Source organism: Ambystoma mexicanum, chromosome 2q (genome assembly GCF_040938575.1).
Source record: "Ambystoma mexicanum isolate Mex_15411 chromosome 2q, UKY_AmexF1_1, whole genome shotgun sequence".
Classification (NCBI taxonomy): domain Eukaryota; kingdom Metazoa; phylum Chordata; class Amphibia; order Caudata; family Ambystomatidae; genus Ambystoma; species Ambystoma mexicanum.
This window is the reverse complement of record NC_090924.1, coordinates 1,263,502,249-1,263,526,515: the sequence shown is the minus strand read 5'-3', so window position 1 is coordinate 1,263,526,515 and position 24,267 is coordinate 1,263,502,249. Positions and strand designations below refer to the sequence as shown.

At 48.2% G+C, this 24,267-nt stretch overlaps 1 protein-coding gene across 2 annotated transcripts in view; it reads left to right on the top strand.

The window, feature by feature from the left end:
* The window catches only part of PHKA1 (phosphorylase kinase regulatory subunit alpha 1), a 2,290,600-nt gene that overhangs the window by 747,633 nt on the left and 1,518,700 nt on the right, over nucleotides 1-24,267 (top strand). For both annotated transcript variants that reach the window (XM_069648650.1, XM_069648649.1), the window contains exon 10: nucleotides 18,761-18,883. In XM_069648650.1, coding sequence (XP_069504751.1) covers nucleotides 18,761-18,883 — 123 coding nt within the window. The remainder of the gene's footprint in view (nucleotides 1-18,760; nucleotides 18,884-24,267) is intronic.

Below are 24,267 nucleotides of genomic sequence, written 5' to 3'. Positions count from 1 at the left end.
GCGCAGGGTGCCTCGATCCGCGGGCAGCAACGTCACAGATCAAATGAAGATCCGTTTGTGACGCGGGGGGAGGGAGGGCTGCTTACTAGGTAAGCGGCCCCCTTCCCCCGTGGCCCCAAAGCATGGGACCACAGCGCCAGGGACTCCTGGGGGCAGATGATCACTGTCCCCAGGGGTGAAAATAAAAATAAATGAAAGCAAAAATAAATCGAGGGGAGGTGGGAGGGGGTTTGGGGCCCACTGGACCACCAGGGATGGATCAAAAAGTGGTGTCCCTGGAAAGGGGACTTTCTCCCCTTTCCAAGGACACCACATATGAGGTATTGCTGCCCGCGGATCGGGCGCAGGGCGCGCGATCCGCGGGCAGCAATGCCAGTGGATCAATGCAGATCCATTTGTGACGCAGGGGGAGGGGGGGGCTGCTTACTAGGTAAGCGGCCCCCCTCCCCCAGTGGCCCCAAGGCATGGGGCCACAGCGCCAGAGACCCCTGGGGGCAGATAATCACTGCCACCAGGGGTGAAAATAAAAATAAATGAAAGCAAAAATAAATCGAGGGGAGGTGGGAGGTGGGGAAGGGGGTTTGGGGCCCTGGGGCCCACTGGACCACAAGGGATTGATCAAAAAGTGGTGTCCCTGGAAAGGGGACTTTCTCCCCTTTCCAAGGACACTACATATGAGGCATTGCTGGTCACGGATCGGGCGCAGGGCGTGCGATCCTAGGAAGGGGCATCTGACCCCAGGGAGGGATCCAAGAGGTGGGGCCCCCCTATCTGCCGCCAGGAAGGGGGGCCCCCAGGGAGGGTTGCATGAGGTGGGGCCCTCCATTTGGGGTGGGGGGGTTGAGGGCCACCCCCCGTTGCGGTACTCATTTGCTGCCAATTTAGGGTGGCCCTCACCCCCCCCTAAAAAGCAGCCTATGAATTTGTATTTTGTTTTTTGTTTACCCAACTTTGCTTGGTGCAGATTGCCACATTAGTGTGGCTATCTGCCCCCAGGGTACCCAAACCCTACTGCCCCATCTATTGGGGGTCCTGCCCCACCTTTTGGGGTGGCCCTCTCCCCCCTCACACCAAATGGAGGTGGGGTGTACCTCACGCAGCCGTTAGGAGGAGGCCCAGGGAGGCCTGCATGAGGTGTGTCCCCAGCCATTGGGGGTGGGGGGGGGGCACCCCAAAAGGTGGGGCAGGACCCCCAATAGATGGGGCAGTAGGGTTTGGGCACCCTGGGGGCAGATAGCCACACTAATGTGGCCATCTGCACCAAGCGAAGTTGGGTAAACAAAAAAAAATATACAAAATCACAGGCTGCTTTTTAGGAGGGGCTGAGGGCCACCCTAAATCGGCAGCGAATGATGTACCGCAACAGGGGTTGGCCCTCATCTCCCCCCACCCCAAATGGAGGGCCCCACCTCATGCAACCCTCCCTGGCGGAAGATAGGGTGGGGCCCACCTCTTGCATCCCTCCCTGGGGTCAGATGCCCCTTCCTAGGAGCAGATATCAGCCCCCAGGGAGGGTTACATGAGGTGGGGCCCTCCATTTGGGGTGGGGGGAGATGAGGGCCAACCCCTGTTGCAGTACTTCATTCGCTGCCAATTTAGGGTGCCCCTCAGCCCCCCCTAAAAAGCAGCCTATGAATTTGTATTATTTTTTTTGTTTACCCAACTTTGCTTGGTGCAGATGGCCACATTAGTGTGGCAATCTGCCCCCAGGGTGCCCAAACCCTACTGCCCCATCTATTGGGGGTCCTGCCCCACCTTTTGTGGTGGCCCTCTCCCCCCACCCCAAATGGAGGTGGGGTGTACCTCACACAGCTGTTTGTAGGAGGCCCGGGGAGGCCTGCATGAGGTGCCCCCGCCAGCCATTTGGGGGGAGGGGGGAGAGGGCCCCCAAAAATGGTGGGACAGGCCCCCCCAGTGGGTGGGGCAGTAAGGTTTGGGCACCCCGGCGCCAGATTGGCACACCAATGTGACCCTCTGCACCAAGGGGAGTTGGGTTACCAAAGGAAAAAAATGAAAATGGTGGAACGCTTTTTAGGGGGGGGCGGTGGGGCACCCCAAAGGGTCAGGGAATTTTCTAATGGGATAGGGCCTTGACCCCCTCCCCCCCACCCGCAATGGAGTGGGTGCCAAGTCATGCAGTCCTCCCTGGGACCAGATATCTGCTCCTAGGAACGGACGCCTGAGCCCAGGACAGCCCCCCTCCTTATCTGCCCCCGGGTAGGGCTACATTTTGCTGGTGTGACCGTAGGTAACACATGTTCTTTGTTTTGTTTACAGCTTTTTCTACCCGAGCAGCTGCAACGTTATGTGAGTACTGTTTTTTATTATTCTATGGCTAGGGCCCACTGTCAGTGGGGTGGGTGAGACGGGGGCTGGATTGTTGGTGGTGCGGGTGGGAATGGCCCGTCTGGGCAGATCACCTCCAACTGTCCTGGAGTTGCGGCTGGGCTGCATTACAGCTTTTCCCTTCGGGGAGGTATTGGCACACTGCCGAGACTCCTTGGTGGGGAGAAGCTGTAACGCAGGGCAGCCAGAGCTCCAGCAAAGTCGGCGGTAATATCCCTGGCCTTGGGCACCCTTCTCCCATGTGGGTCTTTGCTGGTGGTTCTGGGTATTACATTCTGGGCCGATTTGCGTAAGTCAGACCTCTGTGGATTCCCACGGGTGTCCTCTTTTGGGAAATGCATGGGGTTCCCTGTTTACCTTGCTGGCTGCGACACCCTAGGCCCAAATCTGTAGGTTGCCCACATGAACAAAATGGGCAGTGGCGAATGGCTTGGGGTTCCCAGTCGGTTACCCTTTTCCTTTTGCGCCTCCGGTAGGTGCACACACACATGTGAGGTACCGTTTTCATCGGGACACTTGTGGGGACGCGGGAAGGTAGGCCACGTGTTATTGGCGGTGTGTTTTGGTGGGTGGCCAGAGCGAAATGTCTGAGAATTGTCTTCATTTCCGGCCAATTTCAGAGACATTTCCCTGTGTCCACTCACCGAAACACGTCGCCAACAGCAGATGTCATACTTTCTCGTGTTCCCACTGCTTTGGGAATCTGTCAAAGATGTGGAATGGGTTGGAGGACACAATCCATTCGAAGAACAAGTTACTTACCAACTGGTAACATTCTTTCGACTGGATGTTCCTCCCACGCATCCCACATCGCCCTCCCAGCCTGCCCCTCAGGAGAATTTCCTATGCGATTGCAGCTTCCATTCCCTACAGGCTAAGTGCAGTCCAGCAGGCATCAGATTGGTGCCACACGTTCTGGAGGAAAAAACGTAAACTGAGGCTACGGGCGCCGTGCGTCCTATTTATAACATCCTCTGACGTCGCCCTCGATGGAGGCCTTCGAGGGACATGGACCCGACGCCATCGACGCAGGACGCCCTATGCCGAAAAAGTTTCCGAAGTGCACAGCTGTGGACATTACCTGCTAAAGATGTGGAATGCGTTGGAGGAACATCCAGTCGAAAGAACGTTCCCAGTTGGTAAGTAACTTGTTCTTCTTGTACTCTTTTCAATGGTGGCGAAGATTTGTTTGATGGCGTCTGTGGTTGTATTTTCTCCTGTCTGCCTCTGCAGTGTGTTATTTGGATATGCTGACTAGGAGCTTGGGCGTGAACCATGAGTTTTTGTGTGTCGAGTGTTTGCTTTACAATGTTTGAGGGAAGGCTAGTAAGTTGACCGCTTGCGTGATCATGGTGTAGCTAGTTGCTAGGTCTGAGGTGTTCTGTAAATCTGCGTACAGTGGGAGTAGATAGTCTTTGGTGAGATTTCTGGTGCATCAGGAAGGTACTGCTGCTACCAGACTGCCTACAAGAGAAGGGGCTGCCTCCTTGCAGCGCCCTGCATGGCCACTCCTCGTGATCTCACCATCGCTGTTGAGGAGCATTGGCTCCATTCAAGGATGTCCCCCGGAGAAGATCTGCACAAAGCCGACCATCGTGCTGCCTCCATTCAGGTAATCCTGCCTCTCAGATGTCCCGATTGTCCACAGCACTCACCTATTGAGAGCTCAGGAGCAAGCCAACAGACCCCACGCAAGGCCAACACATAAGACCATTGCCTGTCTGGGCCTGTCCGCACACCCACCCATGATTCTCTTGCCCCTACGCTGACCCCCTTGCCACGCCACTCCTCAAAACCAAACGCCCCAGCTGCATGAGGACCAGTGATTCCTACACTCTTGCGAGAATCATCAAACTTCCAACAGCCTGTGGACCAAGCATTACTGCCTGAATGTGGCACGTGATTCGGACACCTGTTTCGGTAGGGCGGTTTTGTTGAGCTTCCTTATCTAAGGGCTTTCATCTCACCTCTGCACTCTATACTACTTTGGGAGTCTATCTGATAAGGAATCCATGGGAGAATGCAATTCATTGAAGGAAAGATGACTTACTGGTAATGTTCTTTCTATGGATTAATCTCCCGCAGATTCCTCATCACACTCCCATCCAGCCCTGCTATAAAAATGGTCTACAGTCTAAATGTGGTTACTCCCTTTTTTTTTTTTAACAAGGTTTTGATTGACTGTGCATTAGGCTCAGTTGAGGCCTAATTTATAACATTTTCAGCCAATGGCTTTCAGTGCAGGCCTGTTCCTCAATAAAAATGTAAAAATGTGTTTTTGTTTGGCTGTTTCTGGGTGAATCCTTGGATTCTTCATCTGCCCCTGCTGTGCTCGGGGTGGTGAGGAGGTGGAGAACTGGGGTACGGGGTGTAGTGACTTAGCATATATGACAGCTGACGTCCCGTTCGGAGCAGATGAGTGACACGTCGAGTCAAGAGGGATTGACGGTCAAGTCATACTATGCCCCCTGTCGAAAAAGCTTCTGAGCAACTGATGCTGGAAACGATACCTATTTGATGAGGAATCTGCGGGCGAAGAATCTTTACGAGATGCCTGGCTCTGGCTGCAGCCCACTGGTGTCGGCTGTTAGGGAGAATTCTCTCTTTAGGCTGAATTTCCTAACCTAGTAAGTCCCCCAGCAGCTTTGCTGGATTTCTGGAGTTTGTTTTTTTCCTCCTGCCAAGAGTGAGACTCTTTTCCTCCCACTCTTGGACATGATTAATGGTATTCCTTTGACTGGTAATGTGTTTTATGGGCTATGGGGTCCTTTACTCCATAGGGTCTCGTGTTTTTCCTGTGTGTGTTACACAGCACCCTCCGTGCAGGAACAAAGGGGTGTCATAGTGACACCTCACCATAGACTCCATACCCTGGGACTGACTACTGTCTCCCAGGGCATGTAAAGTCACCATTGGCTTTACTAGTCCCAAATTATTAACAGAAACCAGTACAAATCATTATATTGTGGGCGTACTGGTCGGGGCAATTCGATTGCCCCGGGGTCTGTTAGTTGAGGGGGCACGTCTCCGTCCCCCCTGATCGAGTTTTGGCTGGTGGCAGTGGAAACTACTTTTTATATTCGACCGCAAATATTTTCCAATGGGATTTTCCCATTGTTCGAGGCTACCAACTTTAATTATTTAATTCTCATAGCCTCGACCATACCGCCGGGTTATTTGATTAATATTAATTTTCCGGTTGGTATTTTTTGCCAAGACTCGATTCTAAAATGGCGTTTGTGTTTTCTTCTGTGACTCCAACCCAAGTCGAGCCCTTTGTTCCACTTTTTTGGCGGGCTTCTCCACAGAAGCCTCCAAAAGTGGTGCCACTCTATCTGGGTACCACAGCGGGTGTGGCAGGGGGTTTAGGCACCCTGGACCGAGTTACCTTGGTAACTCAGGTCGCACTCTTGTGATTGGCCCAAGTGGTGAGCCGGCCGGCTCACCACTTAGCATGTTTGAGTGACAGCTAGGCTGAGTGAATGGGGGTTTTCTGCATAAAAGCAGGGCTTTGGGGACTGGAACTTGAGAAGTCGCCACAGGACCTGATAATCCGACGAGGGAGAAGCTGAGCCGACCTACCACGACGACACCACCGGTGGAGCCCTGCAGAACCGACTCACCACTTCCCGACGACAGAGAAGATCTCCCGGCTGGAGAGGCTTCTTCTCCTGACTGGTGGGCACAACCAGTTTTCCTTTCTTTCTTCGCACCCAGCCCGGTTTGTGGTCGAACTGCCCGTGCCAAGCACCCCGGCAGCCGGATAGCCACTCACCACTGAACCGCGCATCACTGGACTGCTCCTTGTACCTGAGAAACTCAGCGGCTGGTTTCTTCCCTAGCAGTGCAACGGACTCCTGTCTTCCTCCACGACGAGATCCCCTCTTCCCCCGGATGAAGCACCGACTTGCACCCGCTGCCAGGAACAACTGCCCCCGCTGGAGCGTTCTCACCACTTTTAGGTACCGTGTCCGCCAGGCCTCCGTTTCTAAAGATTGCTACAAGGAATTAATAACTCCTTAACCTTCTGTACTGGGCTGGCCGCCTTGACCCTCTAACTGGCCCCTTTCTGTGGTCCAACTCCTTTTTGAACCTTTACAAGACCTTTGTGCACTGCAACTGTGTGACCTTGGACACATTTCGTTTGGATCCTCTGAAAGTGGACCCGGGCTCTTGAGCTCTAACTTCACGGTTTTACTTTGCCTTCCTCCCTTGTTGTGTTCTTGAAAAAGTGTTGGGGTCTGTTTCAATTTGTTCTCTGCTCTTCTCTCCCTTTTTAAAACGAATTATTAGAGTGCCATCTACGTTAAGCGCTCACCGCTGTCTGAAAATAAGTGGGGCTTTACTTAAGACTTGTCTGTTCTTTTAAGGGAGTGTATATCTTTTAGTGACCGTGTTTTTGAATTGCTTATTATTAGTGCCTGTGTGTTTTTCTAGATGTGGTTTTAAATAAATAATTATATCTCTTTTACACCAAGCCCAGGTCAGTGTTTACTTGTTCTATTGTGTGCTCTTGACCTATTGTGAATACTCTATATACTGCCTAACTCTTCTTGAGGGAAGTCTGACTGCTCAGCCACAGCTACCAAGTGAATCTGTGTGGTACAGACTGCTACCAAGTGGGTTTACTGCCAAACACCTGTAGTCCTAAATCTTTTGCAGCGGTCCCAGAGGAAACTGCACAGGTTTCTGCCTAACATCGGCTTGCAATACCTGTATATCTGTTTCGAATGGATTGTGTCCTCCCATGTATTCCTCATCTTAGATATATTCGTATCTTCAGCTTTGCTGCTTCAGAAAAATAAATTTACACCAGAGGGCACTAAGTCGTCAAGGGTGTCGTCGGAAGAAGTTTCTCCGACACCTCATATAAAAAGCAGAAGAAACCTACCGGTACATAAATCTGAGGTAACACCTGACAAAATGGCGCTGAGTATCCATCTGCCAGTAAAGTTGGTGTCGAAGGTGGCCTCGACGCTCCTATCGAAGACTTATTCGACACTGGTAACAAAAGTGGCATCAACACCTTACTCAATGACTACATCGAAGGCTCCTTTGACAGTCTAGAAGCTTGCATCGATGACATTGACGCCTTTGTCGAGTCCAACATTAATTCTGGCACCCAAATCGACTCCCTTGTCTTGTCGAAGCTGAGATGGATGCCAATTACATTGAGTAAAAGTTACCATCCAGAGCCTAGAAAAGATTTTTTCAAATCTATGGCTTCTATTTATGAGGACCCAGCCTCTGAAGAGGGCATTTCCCCTAGGGGAGTAAAATTTGGAACAAGAGAAGTCACTGAAGAATTAATAGATCCTCATTCTAAGATGGCTGACCTATATGAATGCCTGCAAACAGCCAGTGGCCTGGATACTTCTCCTGAAGTTGATTTTGACTTACCCGACCCTGCTGACCATGCAGAATCGGGGTATAGCACTATTATGAATAGAGTTATAGAATTTAAGGGGTGGAACAGAAACTCCCACAATTACGAGCAGGACAATATTGCGGACATCCTCAGTGAAGGCCCTCAAAAGGACCCTGTCCTTCCATTTCACACATCACTGCATAAAAAAGGGTTATGGCCACATGGGAAACCCCAGATTCTGGGCCAGCTGTGAATAAAAAATGTGTAGGGAAATACAGGCCTTCCTCGTTTGATCCAGAGTACTTATCAAAACATCCTTTGCCTGAGAGCTTAGTGGTCCAGGCGGCCACATCCACTAGCCATTCGGCTTACCATTGGATTCCCCAAGATAGGGACGACAAAAGAATTGATGCCTGGTTCCGCAAGATATTTTCTTCGGGCAGCATGGCCTTAAAATCAACAAATGTGACTTGCACCCTTGCAAGATTCAAATACCCCCTCTGGGATTGTATGAGTGCAGCGGCTGAACACATTCCTGAAGGCAAGGAACAGAAAGGTTTCCTTGCAGTTGTTAGAGAAGCCATGAGGAAATGTCTTCAATCAGGGTTGGATACTGCTGACCGCATAAGCAGGTCCTTGGCATCTAGCACATTGCTATGCAGATTTGCGTGGCTGAGAAAGTCGGCCTTTGCACCAGATGTGCAAGCCAGGCTTGAGGTTGTTTGGCAGCAAGGCGGATGAAAGTTTAGAGAAGCTGCAGACCTTAAAGATGGCGGCTAAGTCTGTTAGCGCCTCTATAAGACAACCTCAACAACACTTCTACTCAGTGTCATCTTCCTGGAGGAGTCATCATTTTCAATTCTACTCCTCATTTGGGAGAGGGAAGGAACAGGCCAGTCAAAAAGGACAGAAAAGAAAATGTCCTCGTGGGGGAAAAGGAAAAAGTGCTAGATCAGCCCCAGCAGCGGCAACTCTTCCCTCGGCCACTGCTGCAGCCGCTATAAAGCCACTCTGAGGCCTTGTCCCACAAAACCCCGGTGGGAGGCAGGATCACTCAGCATCTGAACGAATGGTAGGTCATTACGATGCTTGGGCACTGGAGACGGTAGCCCAGGGTTACTGCCTTCGTTTTTGACAAAGGCCTCAACACCATCCACCGGGAGCCAGTTCTGCCAAAATTCCAGACCCGCTCCTTGTGGAGGAGATTTTAACCCTGCTAGAGAAAGGTGCAATAGAACATGTACCTGCAGCAGAGAGGAACTAGGGTTGGTACTCCCCTTACTTTCTCATCCCAAAGGAGGACAGAGGATTGAAACCCTTCTTGGACTTAAGAAACTTGAACAAGTTCCTCAGGAAGGACAAGTTCAAGATGGTAACCCTTTCTCATATACTTCAGGCTCTCCAACTACAAGATTGGTTGGTATCATTGGACCTTCAGGATGCTTACTTTCATGTGCTGATCCATCTCAAACACAGGAAGTATCTGAGGCTCGTGATTGGAGGTTCTCACTATCAGTTTCTTGTTCTGCTATTTGGGTTGACCTCCGCCCGAGGGTTTTCACCAAGCTGATGCATTTGGTGGCAGCGAGTCTCGGGAGAGGGGGGGGATTCACGTCTACCCTTACCTGGACGATTGGTTAATCAGTGCAAGTTCACCTGAACATCCCCAGGAACATCTGGCCATGACCTGCCACTTCTTACACAGGCTGGGCTCCTCCCTCAATTACAAGAAGTCACAAATGATACCACTCCAAAAGCTCCAATTCATAGAAGCAATCCTGGATACTTCCTCGGGCAAAGCCTCGCCTCCCGAGGAGAGAGCTCATCACATTCTGCAGATGGTAACAAAGTTTCAGAATGCCCAGCATCTGCCGGCCTTTGATTTTCTCAGGTTGCTCTATCTTATGGCTTCCTGCATTTTTCTTCAGATTGAGAATGAAATGCCTTCAACGGGCCCTCAGAACTCAATGGTCCCAATTTTCGGGGATATGTCAGATCTTTTGCAGGTTCTGGCCAGACTGGCTCAAGATCTACTATGGTGGGCCTGCAAGAACAATATTCTCAAAGGAGAACCTTTTTGGCAACCATGGCCGGAAATAACGGTAGTGACGGACGCCTCACTCAGGGGGTGGGGAGCTCACACCAACGATCTGTCAATCAGTTGACGTTGGTTTCCACACATCAACCTTTTGGCGCTGAGGGCGATCAGACTAGCGCTGAAGGCCTTTCTGCCCTCCGTACGGGGAAAGAATGTCCTAATAATGATGGACAACACAGTGGTAATGTACTACCTCAACAAGAGAGGAGGTGTAGGGTCACTACCACTGTGCAGAGAGTCAATGCAGCTCTGGTTCTGGGCAATACAAGAAGGAATCTCTCTATCGGTAGTTCACCTAGCTGAGCAGGCAGAGCACACTTGCCCACGAGTGGGAGCTAGCTCAGGAAATCCTTCAAGAGATCTTCGCCCTTCGGGGAACCCCTCGGATGGATCTGTTTGCATCCAGTGTCAACCGGAAGTGCAACCAGTACTGCTCAAGGGAATTTCCTCCAAGAGGAGCTCTAGGGGACGCGTTCGTGGTGGACTGGGATTTTCCGCTTCTCTACGCGTTCCATCCAGTCCCTGTGGTTCCTCACGTAATCAGGAGGTTGAGAAAGCTCATGAAAACCATGATCCTGATTGCCCCATATTGGACCTGGAGAATGTGGTACCCGGAACTTCCGGACATGTCCATCTGCCCTCCAATACGTCTTCACAAAGAGAGGATCTCCTCTCACAAGAGGAAGGTCGGATTCTCCATCCAGAGGTCAAAACACTCAGCCTTCACGCATGGTTTCTGAGAGGCTGAGATATAAGTATTGGGACATCCCGGATGACGTAATGGAGATTTTGTTTTCGGCCAGAAGGCAAGCAACAAAGTCCTTGTATCAGGTTTGTTGGAACAGGTTCAGTAACTGGTGGAGGGACAACTATGTGGATCCATTCCTAGGTAATACTCCTATGGTACTCTTTCCTTTTATACTTGGCCAATTTGGGGCTCCAAGTTGGCACGATAAAAGGTTACTTGGCAGCGCTATCTATTTTTAAGTTCTCCTCAGAAGAAGTGTCTTACTTTAAAATGCCCCTGGTTATTCAGATCCTGAAAGGGCTCACAAATGTGTACCCTTCAACCCCTTTTCAGGTACCCGTCTGGGATTTAAATTTAGTTTTAAAATTCCTCACATGTATGCCCTTTGAGTCCTTACACTCTTGCCGACTAAGGCTCCTTACTTTAAAGACAATACTGTTAGTGGTAATTACATCAACCCACAGGATGAGTGAGTTGCAGGCACTCTCTTGTAAGCCTCCCCACACCATTTTTCATAAGGACAAGGTTACTCTTAAAGTCAAACCCTCTTTGTTACCGAAAATAGTCTCTGACTTTCACCTGTCACAAAAAATCCCTTTACCATCCGTCTAGCCTCCTCCTCATGCAAGTAAGGAGGAAGAAAGGTTACAAAGAGTGGACCCTAAAAGGGCTCTGTTTCTATATATCCAGATTGGCTCAATTTAGACAAAGTGATCAACTTTTTTTCGGATATACTGGACACAAATTGGGATTAGCAGTAACCAAACAGACATTGTCCAGATGGATAATTCTAGCAATTACTGAATGCTATAGGTTAGCTGGAAAAGATCCTCCAGATGCGTTAAGAGCCCATTCAACCAGGGGCATGGCGACTTCAGCGCTCTTCAGAGGGGTGTCCCGGTGCAAGATATTTGTGCAGCGACCACCTGGTTGTCTATGCATACTTTGTGAAGCACTATTCTCTAGATTCTACATCATCACAAGGAGGCCTCTTTGCCAAAGCCGTCCTTCATACAGTTTACAAATAGGGTTTCTGCTACTCCCTCCTCCCAAATTCATACTGCTTTGGGAGCCTATCTAAGATGAGGAATACGTGGGAGGACACAATCCATTTGAAGAACAAGTTTCTTACCAACTGTAATGTTCTTTCGATTGGATGTTCCTCCCACGTATTCCTCATCAACCCTCCCCGCCTACCCTGCTGTGCAGTTTACGCCAGTTGCACTCCAAATTCCTTGAGAGCTGAAGGTGTAAGAATGCCTGGTCAACTACTCAGATGGTTAAATCGTGAAAACAGAACTGAAGCCAAAGGGCGCGGCTCAAGCTTTTTATACAGCGGATGATGTCGACGCTCGACGGCAGCCCTCAAGGGACATCCACACTGCAACCTCGAGCACAGCGCCTTCTAGTGACTTTTTTTTCTGAAGCAGCAAAGCTGAAGATACGAATAGATCTAAGATGAGGAATACGTGGGAGGTACAGCCAATCGAAAGAACGTTACAGTTGGTAAGTAACTTGTTCATCTCGACGATTAGCTGGTCAGGGCACCGTCCCTTCCTCAAGCCCAAATCCATACCTGGACCATGGTAAGTTTGTTGTCCTCGCTGGGACTCTACATAAATTACAATAATTCTTGTGTTCTTTCTTCCCAGAAGATGCTGTTTCTGGGAGTTGTGACGATCCTCTACTCCCCATAGGAGGTGCGACCGCTAACCAATAGTCCCCCTAGGGTTGGTAAAATGAAGGACCACACAGGGAGGAACTCCCCGCATGGGGATTAAGATGGGAGTCTGCGACACAGCCCCTTTAAACTCCCGAATGCACAGGGTAATATCATTGCGAAAACCTTCTCTTCCTATGATGCAGTCTGAAACCATGTGCTATTGTAAACTGTCAGACAATCTCACTGTGATAGTGCCTGACCAGCTGTTGTCAATCGAACTGGCTTTGCGCTGGGGCAGTCCCGCCTACTTAAATCAAACAGCAAAGAAGGACTTTATGTTCTGAATCCGGAAGGAGATCCCGGCGAGTGAGGCCGCAGTCGATAAACCCGCAAGGTTGAAACTGGGCTTCAGGAGGCTGCAGTGACGCAGCTCTCCAGAGTAGCAGAGACGAGTAGCGGGACACCCGCGAAGTGTCTGCTGGGAGCCGGCACACTTGTAGTGGAGAAACTGAGAAGTGGTAGCCAGACCTGTCGTGGGTGGACTGTGTAGTCCGAGAACTGTGCCAAGAGCACCTACTCTGGCCCACCACGGAGATGCTTAGATGAATGTATGGGGAGCATGAACTGTGGTGGTGGTGTGACCTGTATCAGGTGGATCATCGAGGCCGAGAACTGCCCCAAGACCTCCAGCAGTACCTAGCCGCTAAGACTAGAAGGCCTATGAAGAGAAGTAGAAGGCCGCAGAGCAAACCTGCGGCCACTGGCAAGACCGGTGAAGCATTCCCCAAGAGAAGTTAACAGGAATAAGCATAAGTCTGGGAGGGAGCTGGGAAAGTTTGACGCTGTGAATGGAGAAGCAGAAGAAATACAAGAGAAAGTAGTGAAACACGTAAGGCAATTCTCTGGCCAGTTCCACAAGAGTGTGGCACTGTAGAGTCGAGAAGGACTCAGGGTGCCTCTTCATTGTCCCAGTGGGGACACATTTAAGAAAGGAGAGAAAAAAAGAGTGGAAGATGCCCTTGTTGGGAACTACAAGATTTGCTAAAGAAGTTGAAGCTGGAAGATGCTTAGAGAAAACTGTGGAGGATGCTAGGAGAAGTCATACTCCCAGCCCCAACCAGATATTGTGGTACTGTTTCTTTTTGGTGTGAACCTCGTAATAATATACACCTTCAAACTTTTACTTTGTTTGTGAACCTTGGAACATTTCCTGGAGTTACGTAAGTTGCACCTTGAGAGAGACATACCAAGGAGAAGGGAGTTTTTCTCCTGGGTTGTAGAAGGAACTATTTTTCATAGAATAGGATTTGTGTTTAAGTGGCAAGGATAGAATAGGAGTTTGGACTTGGATGGTGAACGTTTGGTTTCAACTAGTTTTAGTTTGTTTGAGGTAGAGAAATCACCTCTAGTTAGGGATAGGTAGGTTTCATTATTTTTTAATATAGCAATCACTATGCCACCGTTTGGTCACACTCCTCATTCCATGCCGCCACAGAGCCCAGCTGAACACAAGCTTTCATTGCTACCCCATCTCTCTGACAGGGTCAAGGCAATTCTGGCAAAGACTCGTTTACTCTCCAGGAAACAAGTGACATCGGTCTGCATCCTGAAATTCCTTCTAGTGATGATATCTTCTTGTATTCCTATAATTCAACACTGTAGGCTGCACAGGAGGCCAGTACAAGAATACCTAGATGCCCCCTGGAAACAGATCTCTGGATAATGGGACAATAAGGTGTCCCTCTCACGCGCCTTCCACAATGCTCTTCCATGATGGTTGATATCCTCCAATAGCACTCATGGTTTCCCTTTTCAGCCCCCAGCTCACCAAGACATTGTAACTACCGATTCCTCCCTGGATGGCTGTGGAGCTCATTCCAGCATCTACCACACCACCAAAGGTCTCTGGCCCCAAGAAGACAAACAGCACACATCAACGTCCTCGAATTGAGAGCTGTGTTCTGGGTGCTGAAGTCACTCCAGCTCCACTTCCAAGGGACATTTGTTCGGGTGTTTGTGGACAACACCACCCTATGTTCTACATTCAGAAGCAGAGGGGCACCAACATTTACTCCTCTCCTCCACCGTGAATATGTGCTCTGCATCATCCAAAAGTGGGGTGTCCCGGACATCGACATTTCGACCAGGGAGAACGAGAAGTAGAAGGCATTTGTCAGCAGATTCACACATCACTGAAGCCTGGGGGATGCTTTTTTGTTTCCATGACCAAACACTTTGTGTACCCGCTATTTTCTGGTGTCGCAGACTTAGCCAAGACAGTTCCGGTTCTCAGAACTTCAGTCCCTCATTGGCGCCTCCCATTTGACTACCACCAACTTTCAACCTCCTATCCAGGTACAACGAAGCAGTCCTGCACCACAACCCGGCCTTTCCCAACCTGAATGACTGGCTCCTGCTTCCCTAGAATTTGGTCAAATGCCTATTCCTCAAAACTGTAGGGCCATCCTTATGAAGTGCATGCACTGTTTACAGTTCCATCCTATAACAGTAAGGGGCTTTATGACATGGTGTGCAACTGACTATCGCTGGCATGGCGCATTCTTCAATTAAGGCCCGCCTGGCCGCTATACCAAGATTCACTTATTCTTCGGGTGCAACCTTGCTGTGGTAGCAGCACCTAGTCGAGGAATTCCTCAAAGGACTTCTTCATACATTTCCACCTGTGCGCACACCCACCCCCTGCTGGGAACTCAATGTGTTTTTCTTGGCTCATTCCCCCATCCCATTTGGGTCCTTACACGAGGTGGATATCAAATTCCTGTGTGGGAGGTGGCTATCGGCTTACAAATATTAGAAAGTACCACTGACAGCGCAACTGGAGGTCACCAATGATTGGCTGCTATGGACGCAACCCGGCCATACATCGGGTACGAACTAGCATGAATGCAACTGGATACTGCGCAAAAATATTTATACAGAAGTGGATAGGTCATTGATTTACCCATAGCCTCCCAGTTGATGATTCGCATAAAGAACACAGTGCTAAGGAAAATGGGCTGCCACCGTATAATCACCCTGGAAACACCCCCGTGGGAAAACAAACCTCTAACTGAAGTAAGGAAATCTGGCCTGGGAAAGGGATGGGAGGACAAAAACATTGTTTAACTGAGGGATGTGGTAGCAGACAGTAGGGTAATCCCTTTGAGAGGCTTAAGCAGGTTTACTAGTTATCTCAGGTGGCATATTACCGTTATTTACAGCTGACGCATGCGTTGGGGGCACAAATACCGTACTTTGGGGCACTTCCGGCACAATTGCCAATCAAAGCAAATGTTATGATGGAAAAGATCCTACCCAAAGCTATATCTACATTATACCAGGCAGTGATGTAATTTACATCACAGACCAAATTGAAGGTGAAGGCCAGATGGGTTAGAGATTTAGGACCTATAGAGGCGGTGGACTAGATCGAGGCACTAACACACGATAGGGAATATATTATTTCAGCTAAGCTTCGGTTAACACATTTGAAATATGTACACCGGGTGTATTTTTCTAGGGCACAAGTGGGGCTGTGCACCTGATTTTGACCGCCTGCAATGCAAAACAGCTACTGGCACGTTTATACATACAGCATGGTGCTGCCCTACAGAAGTACTGGTCCACTATTTTAAATGCACAAATACTGAACAATCTCGGCTCTTTTTATTAGGTATAGGGGGGGGGGTACAAGTGGGCAGATATGATGAGCTGTTTTTGGCAGTAGCGATTGGTGCGGCAAGACACATCATTGCACAGCTTTAGGGGTGATCGGGCTAGACCACGCATCTCAAATTTGAAAATTGCAGTAGGTATCTGCATGGAACTGAAACAAAGTGTTTACCAAGTGTGGGGATGTCCACAAAATCACAATAAGGTTTGGCACAAATGGGAAGGGAGGCTGAATGATTAGGATGGCAGGAATCTGAAGGGTGGGATGGGTAATGTTCCCATTTGTTTGTCATCGAGCATTGTTACACTGTTTGTAGAAATGGGGGGCTCATGTTTTCACCACTGGCAGTACCATGTTGATTGATCGGGACTAAGGGAGGAGTACTATTGTGTGGTGGTTTGAGGGTACACGGTTGGCCACCTCCGTTTGGGTGTGCGATACACTCGCTTGGGGGTTACAGTCACAGGAAATAGTGTTGCTCTTGTTGCAAATGATGTGATTTTATCGAAATTCTGGATAGCTGTAACGCTGATCATTGTCTGTCTGTTTACTTGTTACAAAACTCAATAAAATAAGATTGATTACAAAAATTATTCCTGTCCTGGAAAAAGGTGTTCATGGTTGACATTACCTCTGCCAGAAGAGTGGGGGGAGGTCCAAGTTCTGTCCTGTAAATTGCTTTACTTGATCTTCCACAAATCCAAGGCTGAGCTATGTAGTAATCCTACCTTCATGCCGAAGGTTCCTTAGTCCTTTTATCTTTACGAGCCATTAGTCCTTGTTTTATTTGATTCTCCGTATACTCTGGCACAACATCCTTTGCATTATTTGGACGTTATGACAGCTTTGAGATATTATGTAGCCCTTATCAAACAATATCGTAAGCCATCGCATCTGTTCATAGCTTTTGGTCCCACGCCTGTGGGCAAAGTACTTTCTAAAGTCCTCCACCACCACTGCTGACCTCATCTGGTAAACCCACAACTTCCTGTTTCCTTTCTCCCCTTAAATGACCCCTACTCTCTCAGGAATTGGTTCTCTTCCCCTAGCCAATCTAATATTCTCTCCCCACCCAGGATGTGTCAGCATGGAGGGTAAATCTTTCAAGAGGGACTTAAGGACAACTCACTGGTTCTGAAGGCACTTGCTGTGTAATGGGTGTATCGAGTCTCTGATAGCTGTTCGTATTCTGGGGGAGCATGTCTCCAATGTTAAGTCTCTGTTTTTGTCCCTGGTGGCTTACCAGGCTTATGCGGGAGTCGTTGCTGGTGCGTCCAACCGGGACATGCTTTCGGTTTCTCCTTGCAGCAAACGCTCTTTTTTATATTTTTTATTGTTCTACGGGTGGTTTGGTTCGAGTTGGCGTGCGAGTTGCTCGGTAGAGCATAAGGTTCTCTTTAGACATGGTTGATGTCACTGATGCTCGTCAGTCTGATAGTCCTGCATCATGGTCGATCTACAATAAGAGCAGAAATACTGGCGAGCAATTGATTTACAAGGCATGGGAGGAGAATAAGGGTCTACGCACAAGCATTCAGGCATATTGGGGGGAAAACCGGAACTTCGGTCCTCCCAGCCGATATCAGATGTAGAACTGGTTCTACGTCCACCTCCACCCATTCTAACAAGGTCACCACCACAACCTTGTTGCAGCAATGAGAATCCCAGATTCTTTTCTTGGACCCTCAAAATCCCACATCCTTGCTATCTACCTGGCCTACCAAACTTGGCAAAGGCAACCCTTGCAAAGTCAGCTAAAATTCTGATTACATTTAACAAACATATTTTCATTATAGACAAATTAACTACTAAGGTAGAGGAAAGCAAATCCAAGAAACAAAGATATAAACCGCAGAGGTCCCAAGGGCACAGTCACCCAGTCAGCAAAAATGGCACAGTTCTTCAAAGTCCATGTGCAATCCAGAAGAACGAAGTAAATTAAAAAACTTGGATCCGGATGAAGTACGAGTTTCAGAGCGACACAACAGACAGGGAATCGACAATGCAGTCCATAGAAGAGTACAAATATACAAAAGGCAAGTACCAAGCCAGAAGGGAAAACCAAATCAATCCAGTGTACACGGATCCGAGGTCCTAAGAATGAGAGAATAAAAGTTGCAGCGCCACTCATCGCAGGAAGAAATACAGTTGAGGAGCACGGTCCTGCAAATTCCAGTCCGTTAAATGAGAGCACTTTCTGATGACGTGGCAAACCATAAGAATTTCCTTGGCACATGACGGAGAACATGGCCTGCTGGGTGCCGTGGTTTTGTCAGGAGGGGGAGGAAGTGAAGGCACCAGCCCAAACGCATGTGGGAAACCGAAGAGACAAAGACGCAGGCATACCGTCTATGGCGAGCCTGGTATGCTTGTTGCACCAGGTGGCACAAAAGACGCCATCCCCCGACTGGAGCGGGACTGCTCTGCTGGCCATGGTGAACATGTTAAGTTCTAACATGCTCATTGAGTAAAACTCTTGTAAAATCCCCAATGTTCTGTGCTTGGTGGTCACATTTATGGGACAGGGATACTATGCTGGTTTGGTTGTTCATTTCTGCACAGCTGTATTAAAACACATCATGTCTCTAACTTTGCTGCCTGACATTGCTTATTGGATAATATGGTGATGGATTTGGGTTTCTACAAGGGTCTGTTCATGTTACCACTACATAAGGTCTGTTACATCCTATTGGGATTTTCTTGCGTACTCAGGCGTGTATAGCTCTTTGTGGAGACACTGGGTTGAAGGTGACAAAATTGCTGAGGTACTCCCTTGGTGAAATAACAATATGTAATAGCATTAGGAGTAATATCTAATGGTTGTTGATTATTGGTATCTAAGGCAATATCTGTTGAATTTGCAGGATCCTAATCGTCTGTACTATGAACCGGCAGAGCTGAAGCTGTTTGAGAACATAGAGTGCGAGTGGCCTTTGTTCTGGACCTATTTTATTTTGGACGGGATATTCAATGGCAATGTGGAACAGGTAATCAGTGTTTTATTACAACATGACTAAGAAGAACAAGGGAGTACAGAATAAATGTAAAGTAACTAGAAAAGTGCACGCTCAGCAGGCAGAGAACCAATTGAGGCCATAGATAACATTACATGTAAATTGGTGCTAACCCTCTGATGTGCAATATAGACCTGAATAAGAGTCGAGCCAGTACAATGTACAAACCACACCCTTTTGATGCCCCTGAACCTCTGTACATCATTGATTTCTTTTTTTCTTAATCACAGGATGAATTGTTCCAGAATTATCACTTGTCTTGGTGTACAGCTGCATTTCAGTGATAAAGGACTTTTTTTTAGGCTAGCCGCATGTCATGCACCCTTAAACGTACACATGAGTGTCGGGCACTGAATAAATAACAGATATTTACTTAAGGCACAACCCCACAATTAAAAAATGTTTAGAACATTAAAATAAAGCATATAATTAAAGTTGCATTATCATTTTTCTATTGATAATGAAGATGGTTTAAATAACCTGTTTTATGGGATCTTTCCCCGTCATGATGGTCTTTAACCAGGTTTTAGCTCACTATTCATTTCACAGAGAAAAAATACCATTTGCATATTAGTCAGGTCCACCCACAAGGGCAGTCCAGCACCGACATTTTAGGCAGTTCTCTGAACCTAAGTACCATCAGAAACCCTAGACACATTTTTCAGCCTTGTGGGCATTATCAGTGAGGCGAAGCAGAGCCTCTCTAAGCACAGTAATATCAGAGTAGCCTCATGAATGCTCAATTCATTGTTGTTGGTATCAAAAGCTTTTGGGTGGCTTCTATTTTTTCTTCCTGGGGCTGGACAATTCGATTGCCAAAACAGGATCCTAGATATTTCACTTGAGAATGTGCTAGATGACAATTAGTAGGATTGCCAGTTAAACCAGCTTTCCATAAGGTCTGCACTACTACATACATGTGCCACATGTGTTCATCCCATGACTTGCTGTGCTACTATGTCATCAATATAGGTGCCTGAGAATTCTTGATGAGGCTGAGTCGCTGTAAAGGTTCCAGCTCTCTCTGATACCCAAAGAGTAACACAGTGTACTGGAAAACAGACCATAAGGAGCGGAGAAGGTCTTCGGTCGTGAAAGTCTTGCCACTAGCACATGGCAAAGTCTAACGTGGATATGATTGACCTCTAACCTATGTCTAGAGTAGACTGTAAGGACTTGCCATCTGGCAAGGGTGTGAACGCCCAGGCTTTTTTAAACATTCGTATTAATTAATACACTGATGCATGTAATTCAATCTCTGAAAAGGTAATCTGCTGATCAGATTCCCATTTAATAAACCACATGACATAAGCATAGTGTGTATATGTGACCTGCTGCATCAGTATTGTGATTTGCAGCGCCTGCACTACAAGTGGCACAGAACTGTTTCAGAGGTCACAGTTGCCCATTTGGCAGCTGAAGTGACAACCAAGTCTCTGCAGCGCAGGGGCGGCATTTAAGATATTCCCCCTGTACCAAACCTATGATTATCAGAAGTATGTCATGGTGGTGCCAGGCTAATCTCTAAGAATAAAGCTATGCCTGAATGAAGGCATAGTGCATGAAACTACTTATGATCATTGCAGCCACATCCAATTTGATGTCACACTTATGTCAGCCTCTGTGAGCCAAGCTCAGCTGTGGAAGGTGATGTATATTTGGGCTAGATGGGTGAGCGTGCCAAATGACAGGACAAGAACCTGAATAGCCATGCCCCTTGTTTGATCTCTTTGTGAGGGCACGTGACACCCTCTGCGAGGGACAGCCACACAGCAGGCAGCTGTCCTGGGCCCAGGCATCAAAGGAGCATGCCCATTCATAGGGAGTAGCCTCACACCAGGGTGCTGCATTTCTAAAGGCCTTTGAGCCTAGTGAGAATAGATGGGGCGGGGTTAGAGTAGTCGGGAGGGATCTGTCCAGTGGAAGGAGACTTCCACCATTTTGTTTCTCTTTGCCTCTCTCTCCTTCCTGTCCATCGAGGGAGTCACTAGTACTCACAAAGAGATCAAAAAAGAGGCACGGCCATTCTGGTTCCTATCCTTTTAGTTGTCTGGCCCAACTACACCACCTTCCACACCCCAGCTTGGTGCACAGGCGCTGACACATGTGACATCAAATTGGATGCAAAGCACTTTGAGTGTGAGTCCAAGCTACCGACCGAGAGATATCAGACCAGCAACCATGCGTAATATTCACCTGAAACCCATTGGGAATTGACTCACAGATGATAGACTACACACCAACCTGTTCTTCAGAATATATGGACTACCAGGACAATCCCAAACCGCCACACATGAATTGCATGCAACGTATACATGCCCCCGTTATTCTGAATTTTCCATGATCTCCTGCAACTTACGTTTGGTCATCACAGAAATTTACTTGTGTGAATGACTCCTAAAAAATGCACAAATTGACATATGATTAACCTGCTTTGACAAAGCCTGGATGGGCTAAACTATTGGCCACGCAGCTGGCAATCATTCTCTTTTCTATTGCCAAGAACAGGAGTCATCAATAACAAAATGTTGATATGAAATATATGCAAGTCACCTACTAACAGTCTCACTGAAAAATATACAAGTATCTATGAAAATTGCATACAACCATTTTGGTTTATGGTCTCAATAAACTAAACACTACACCTATACCCTCTTCATATATCTCATTTTTGGAGCGCATGCATGTGGATGAACCTTCCTAAACTCCCACTTTGGTTGTGATATCAGAAGGGATTGGACCACTAAGGCAGGCTATCATTAGTCCAATCACCTGCAGGGTTTTGCTTTTAAGAGAAGGGGTCTCCCACCATTTGATTCATTCTGGAACAATACCTGAGACGGGTTCACTGGACTTCTTTTGAGAGAGTTGTACTTTACAAAGCCCTCAACCACTGAGGTGAAGAAGGAGCAGTCCAATGCAGAAGAGAGCTCTGCGCCCTACCAAGTTCTAGGACAAAATGAGGGTGACTTTTTCTGTGGACCAGGACCTGCCACAGAATCTCATAAAGCTGGCAGAACAGACCTTGAACAGAACCATCCTGTTCTCGAGTCCTTCTAAGCGGGCCTCACAACATCCAGAGAACCAGACTAGCTGAAACTCCCTGTTCTGCCATGCTGAACCGGTTGCACTGTGTTCACCGCCCATAGAACCAGAGGGAATACCCCAGAACTGTCTTTTGTGCTCCTCCACCCATTCAAACTTTATCTTGATCATCTCAAACCAGCTCAGTGCCCCATCATGCCATTATGAGCCAGTCACCAGGTAGGCTCTGATCAACTGCTTGACACCGGGACTCAACTAGCCTTCGAACTTCTGCTTCACTGACCGCACATTGGAGCAACCTGATTACCAATTTGACTGTCGGCACGCCAACTCGGACTGCTGAAGCATCACTCATCAACCCTTCCCAGTGGCTACAACCCTACTCAGCCCACTCCCACTGTGAAGAGATACTGGTGAACGCCCCATTCTGCATTGCTGAAAGCCCCCCCCCCCCCTCAAACCACACAGATCGACCGCATTTGCCCCTGCTTGATGCTCACTTACTGCTTGGGCCCACATGATCCACCATAGCCAAACTGAGCTCAATCCGCTAATGTCAACATTCGAAACTCTGTTTGATACCACCAACCCACGAAAGATCCAAAACAAGGTACCGTTGACCACTAGCTGCTCCCTTGGTCCACTTGGACCCTACAGACTGGTTAGGTCACTATTGTACCTTCTTTCACCCAAAGACGTGTCCTTTAATATAGTTGATTATTTGCCCATTGTTAAGATGGATTTATGAACTCAGAAGGCCAGCCTAGTTTCTTGGAACAGGGTAACCTTCTAGACAAGCCAGTCTAATCAAGATAGCATTGGTGCCAGTCAAGACTAGGTCTCAGGAGGGGTGAGGGAGTAAGGGACACTTACAAATCACTCCCAGTCAGGTGTGTGTGTATATAGTAAAAATATAAATAGATTTATTCAAGGCCTTTGAAGTTCAACACACAATAATGATTATAGTAATACTTTTAAATCAACACAATCCTACCAAAATACATATGTACAAGACCAATGGGCCTAAACGGTTAATGCACAAAATGGGTCCACAACCTGTAATGGAAAGGAAGCAGGCAGTGCAAACAGTCGTTAGGCAATTCTGCAGTAATCCCAATCCTAACTGAAAGGCAGTCCACTCCCTAAGAAGAGAGGAGCTTATTGCTGAAGTGTACCTGCAATGCTGGCGCACGCAGTTGTGCAGATAGGTGAAAATGGAGTCGTTTGAAGGATCTGTAGCAGCTCAGGAAGGCAGGTGAGGTGATGCAGAATAAGTTCCCACTATTCGAGGAGGTTCTCCCCAAAAGAGCAGAGTAGGTTCCAGGAGTTGGGAATAGTACGATAGCTCAGGCTATCTGGATAAATGTGAGTAGACCTCCGGGGACACTCGTGCTTAAAAGGGTTAGATGCGCTATGGGCAACCAGTAAGGTTTGCTAGTACTCACTGACCCCCGGTGCACTCAAGACCAAACTTCAGCAGTCTGGTCCAATTCAGTTGCAGGTTCAAATGCAGCAATTCTGTGGCTCTGCGGCTTTCAGCGACAAAGTTACATTGTTAATTCCCAAATGGGACAGTGGCAATTTCTCTGCTCCTGGTGGATGGATCAGGCCAGTTTCACTGTAGCAGGCTTCAGGGGCAAGAGGGGCACAGCAGCAATGCACCTGCAAAGTTCGTCACCACGGCTGGCCGACACTGTAACCGCGTGTACTGCGATTCGGACTCTCTTTACTCCAGACCTGGGAACGCCAAGTGTACGAAATTCGGTGTGAGAGTTCTGTGAACACAGCTCGCGATGTACGAAGTTTCGAGGGCCTCCTCGAAACTGCGGCAGTGTCGGAGCAAAGGTCCTGCACAAGCTGGTCAGCCCACTGTTTGGCCCAGGGACACTTCCAAAAAGGCTTACTTGCAGGGTTTGATGGAGGTGCAGAGAAAAGTTGGTCCCGCTGTTCCAATGGGTTGAAGCGTCTTCACAGACCTTCTAGTTCGATCAGATGCAAAGGGGTCCAGTGGGGGGACAACAGGCTCAGAGTGCCAAACCTACCAGTGGGTCACCAGCGGTTCCTTGAATCGACTTCTTAGTTTCAGGATACTTGGATCCTATCCTTCGTTGAGTGAAAACTCAGGAGATTGACCTGGTATGGATGTTTGGAGCCTTCTCTTTGCGCCAAAACGAAGAGGACACAATGGGAGATCTGCTCACATACAGGCACATGAGACATGGAGTAATCACAGACCACAGTGGTCCCAGGCATTCAAAGCACACCAGACTCTCTGGCACCCAGAATGTAGATTGGAACTAGACAGCTCAGCC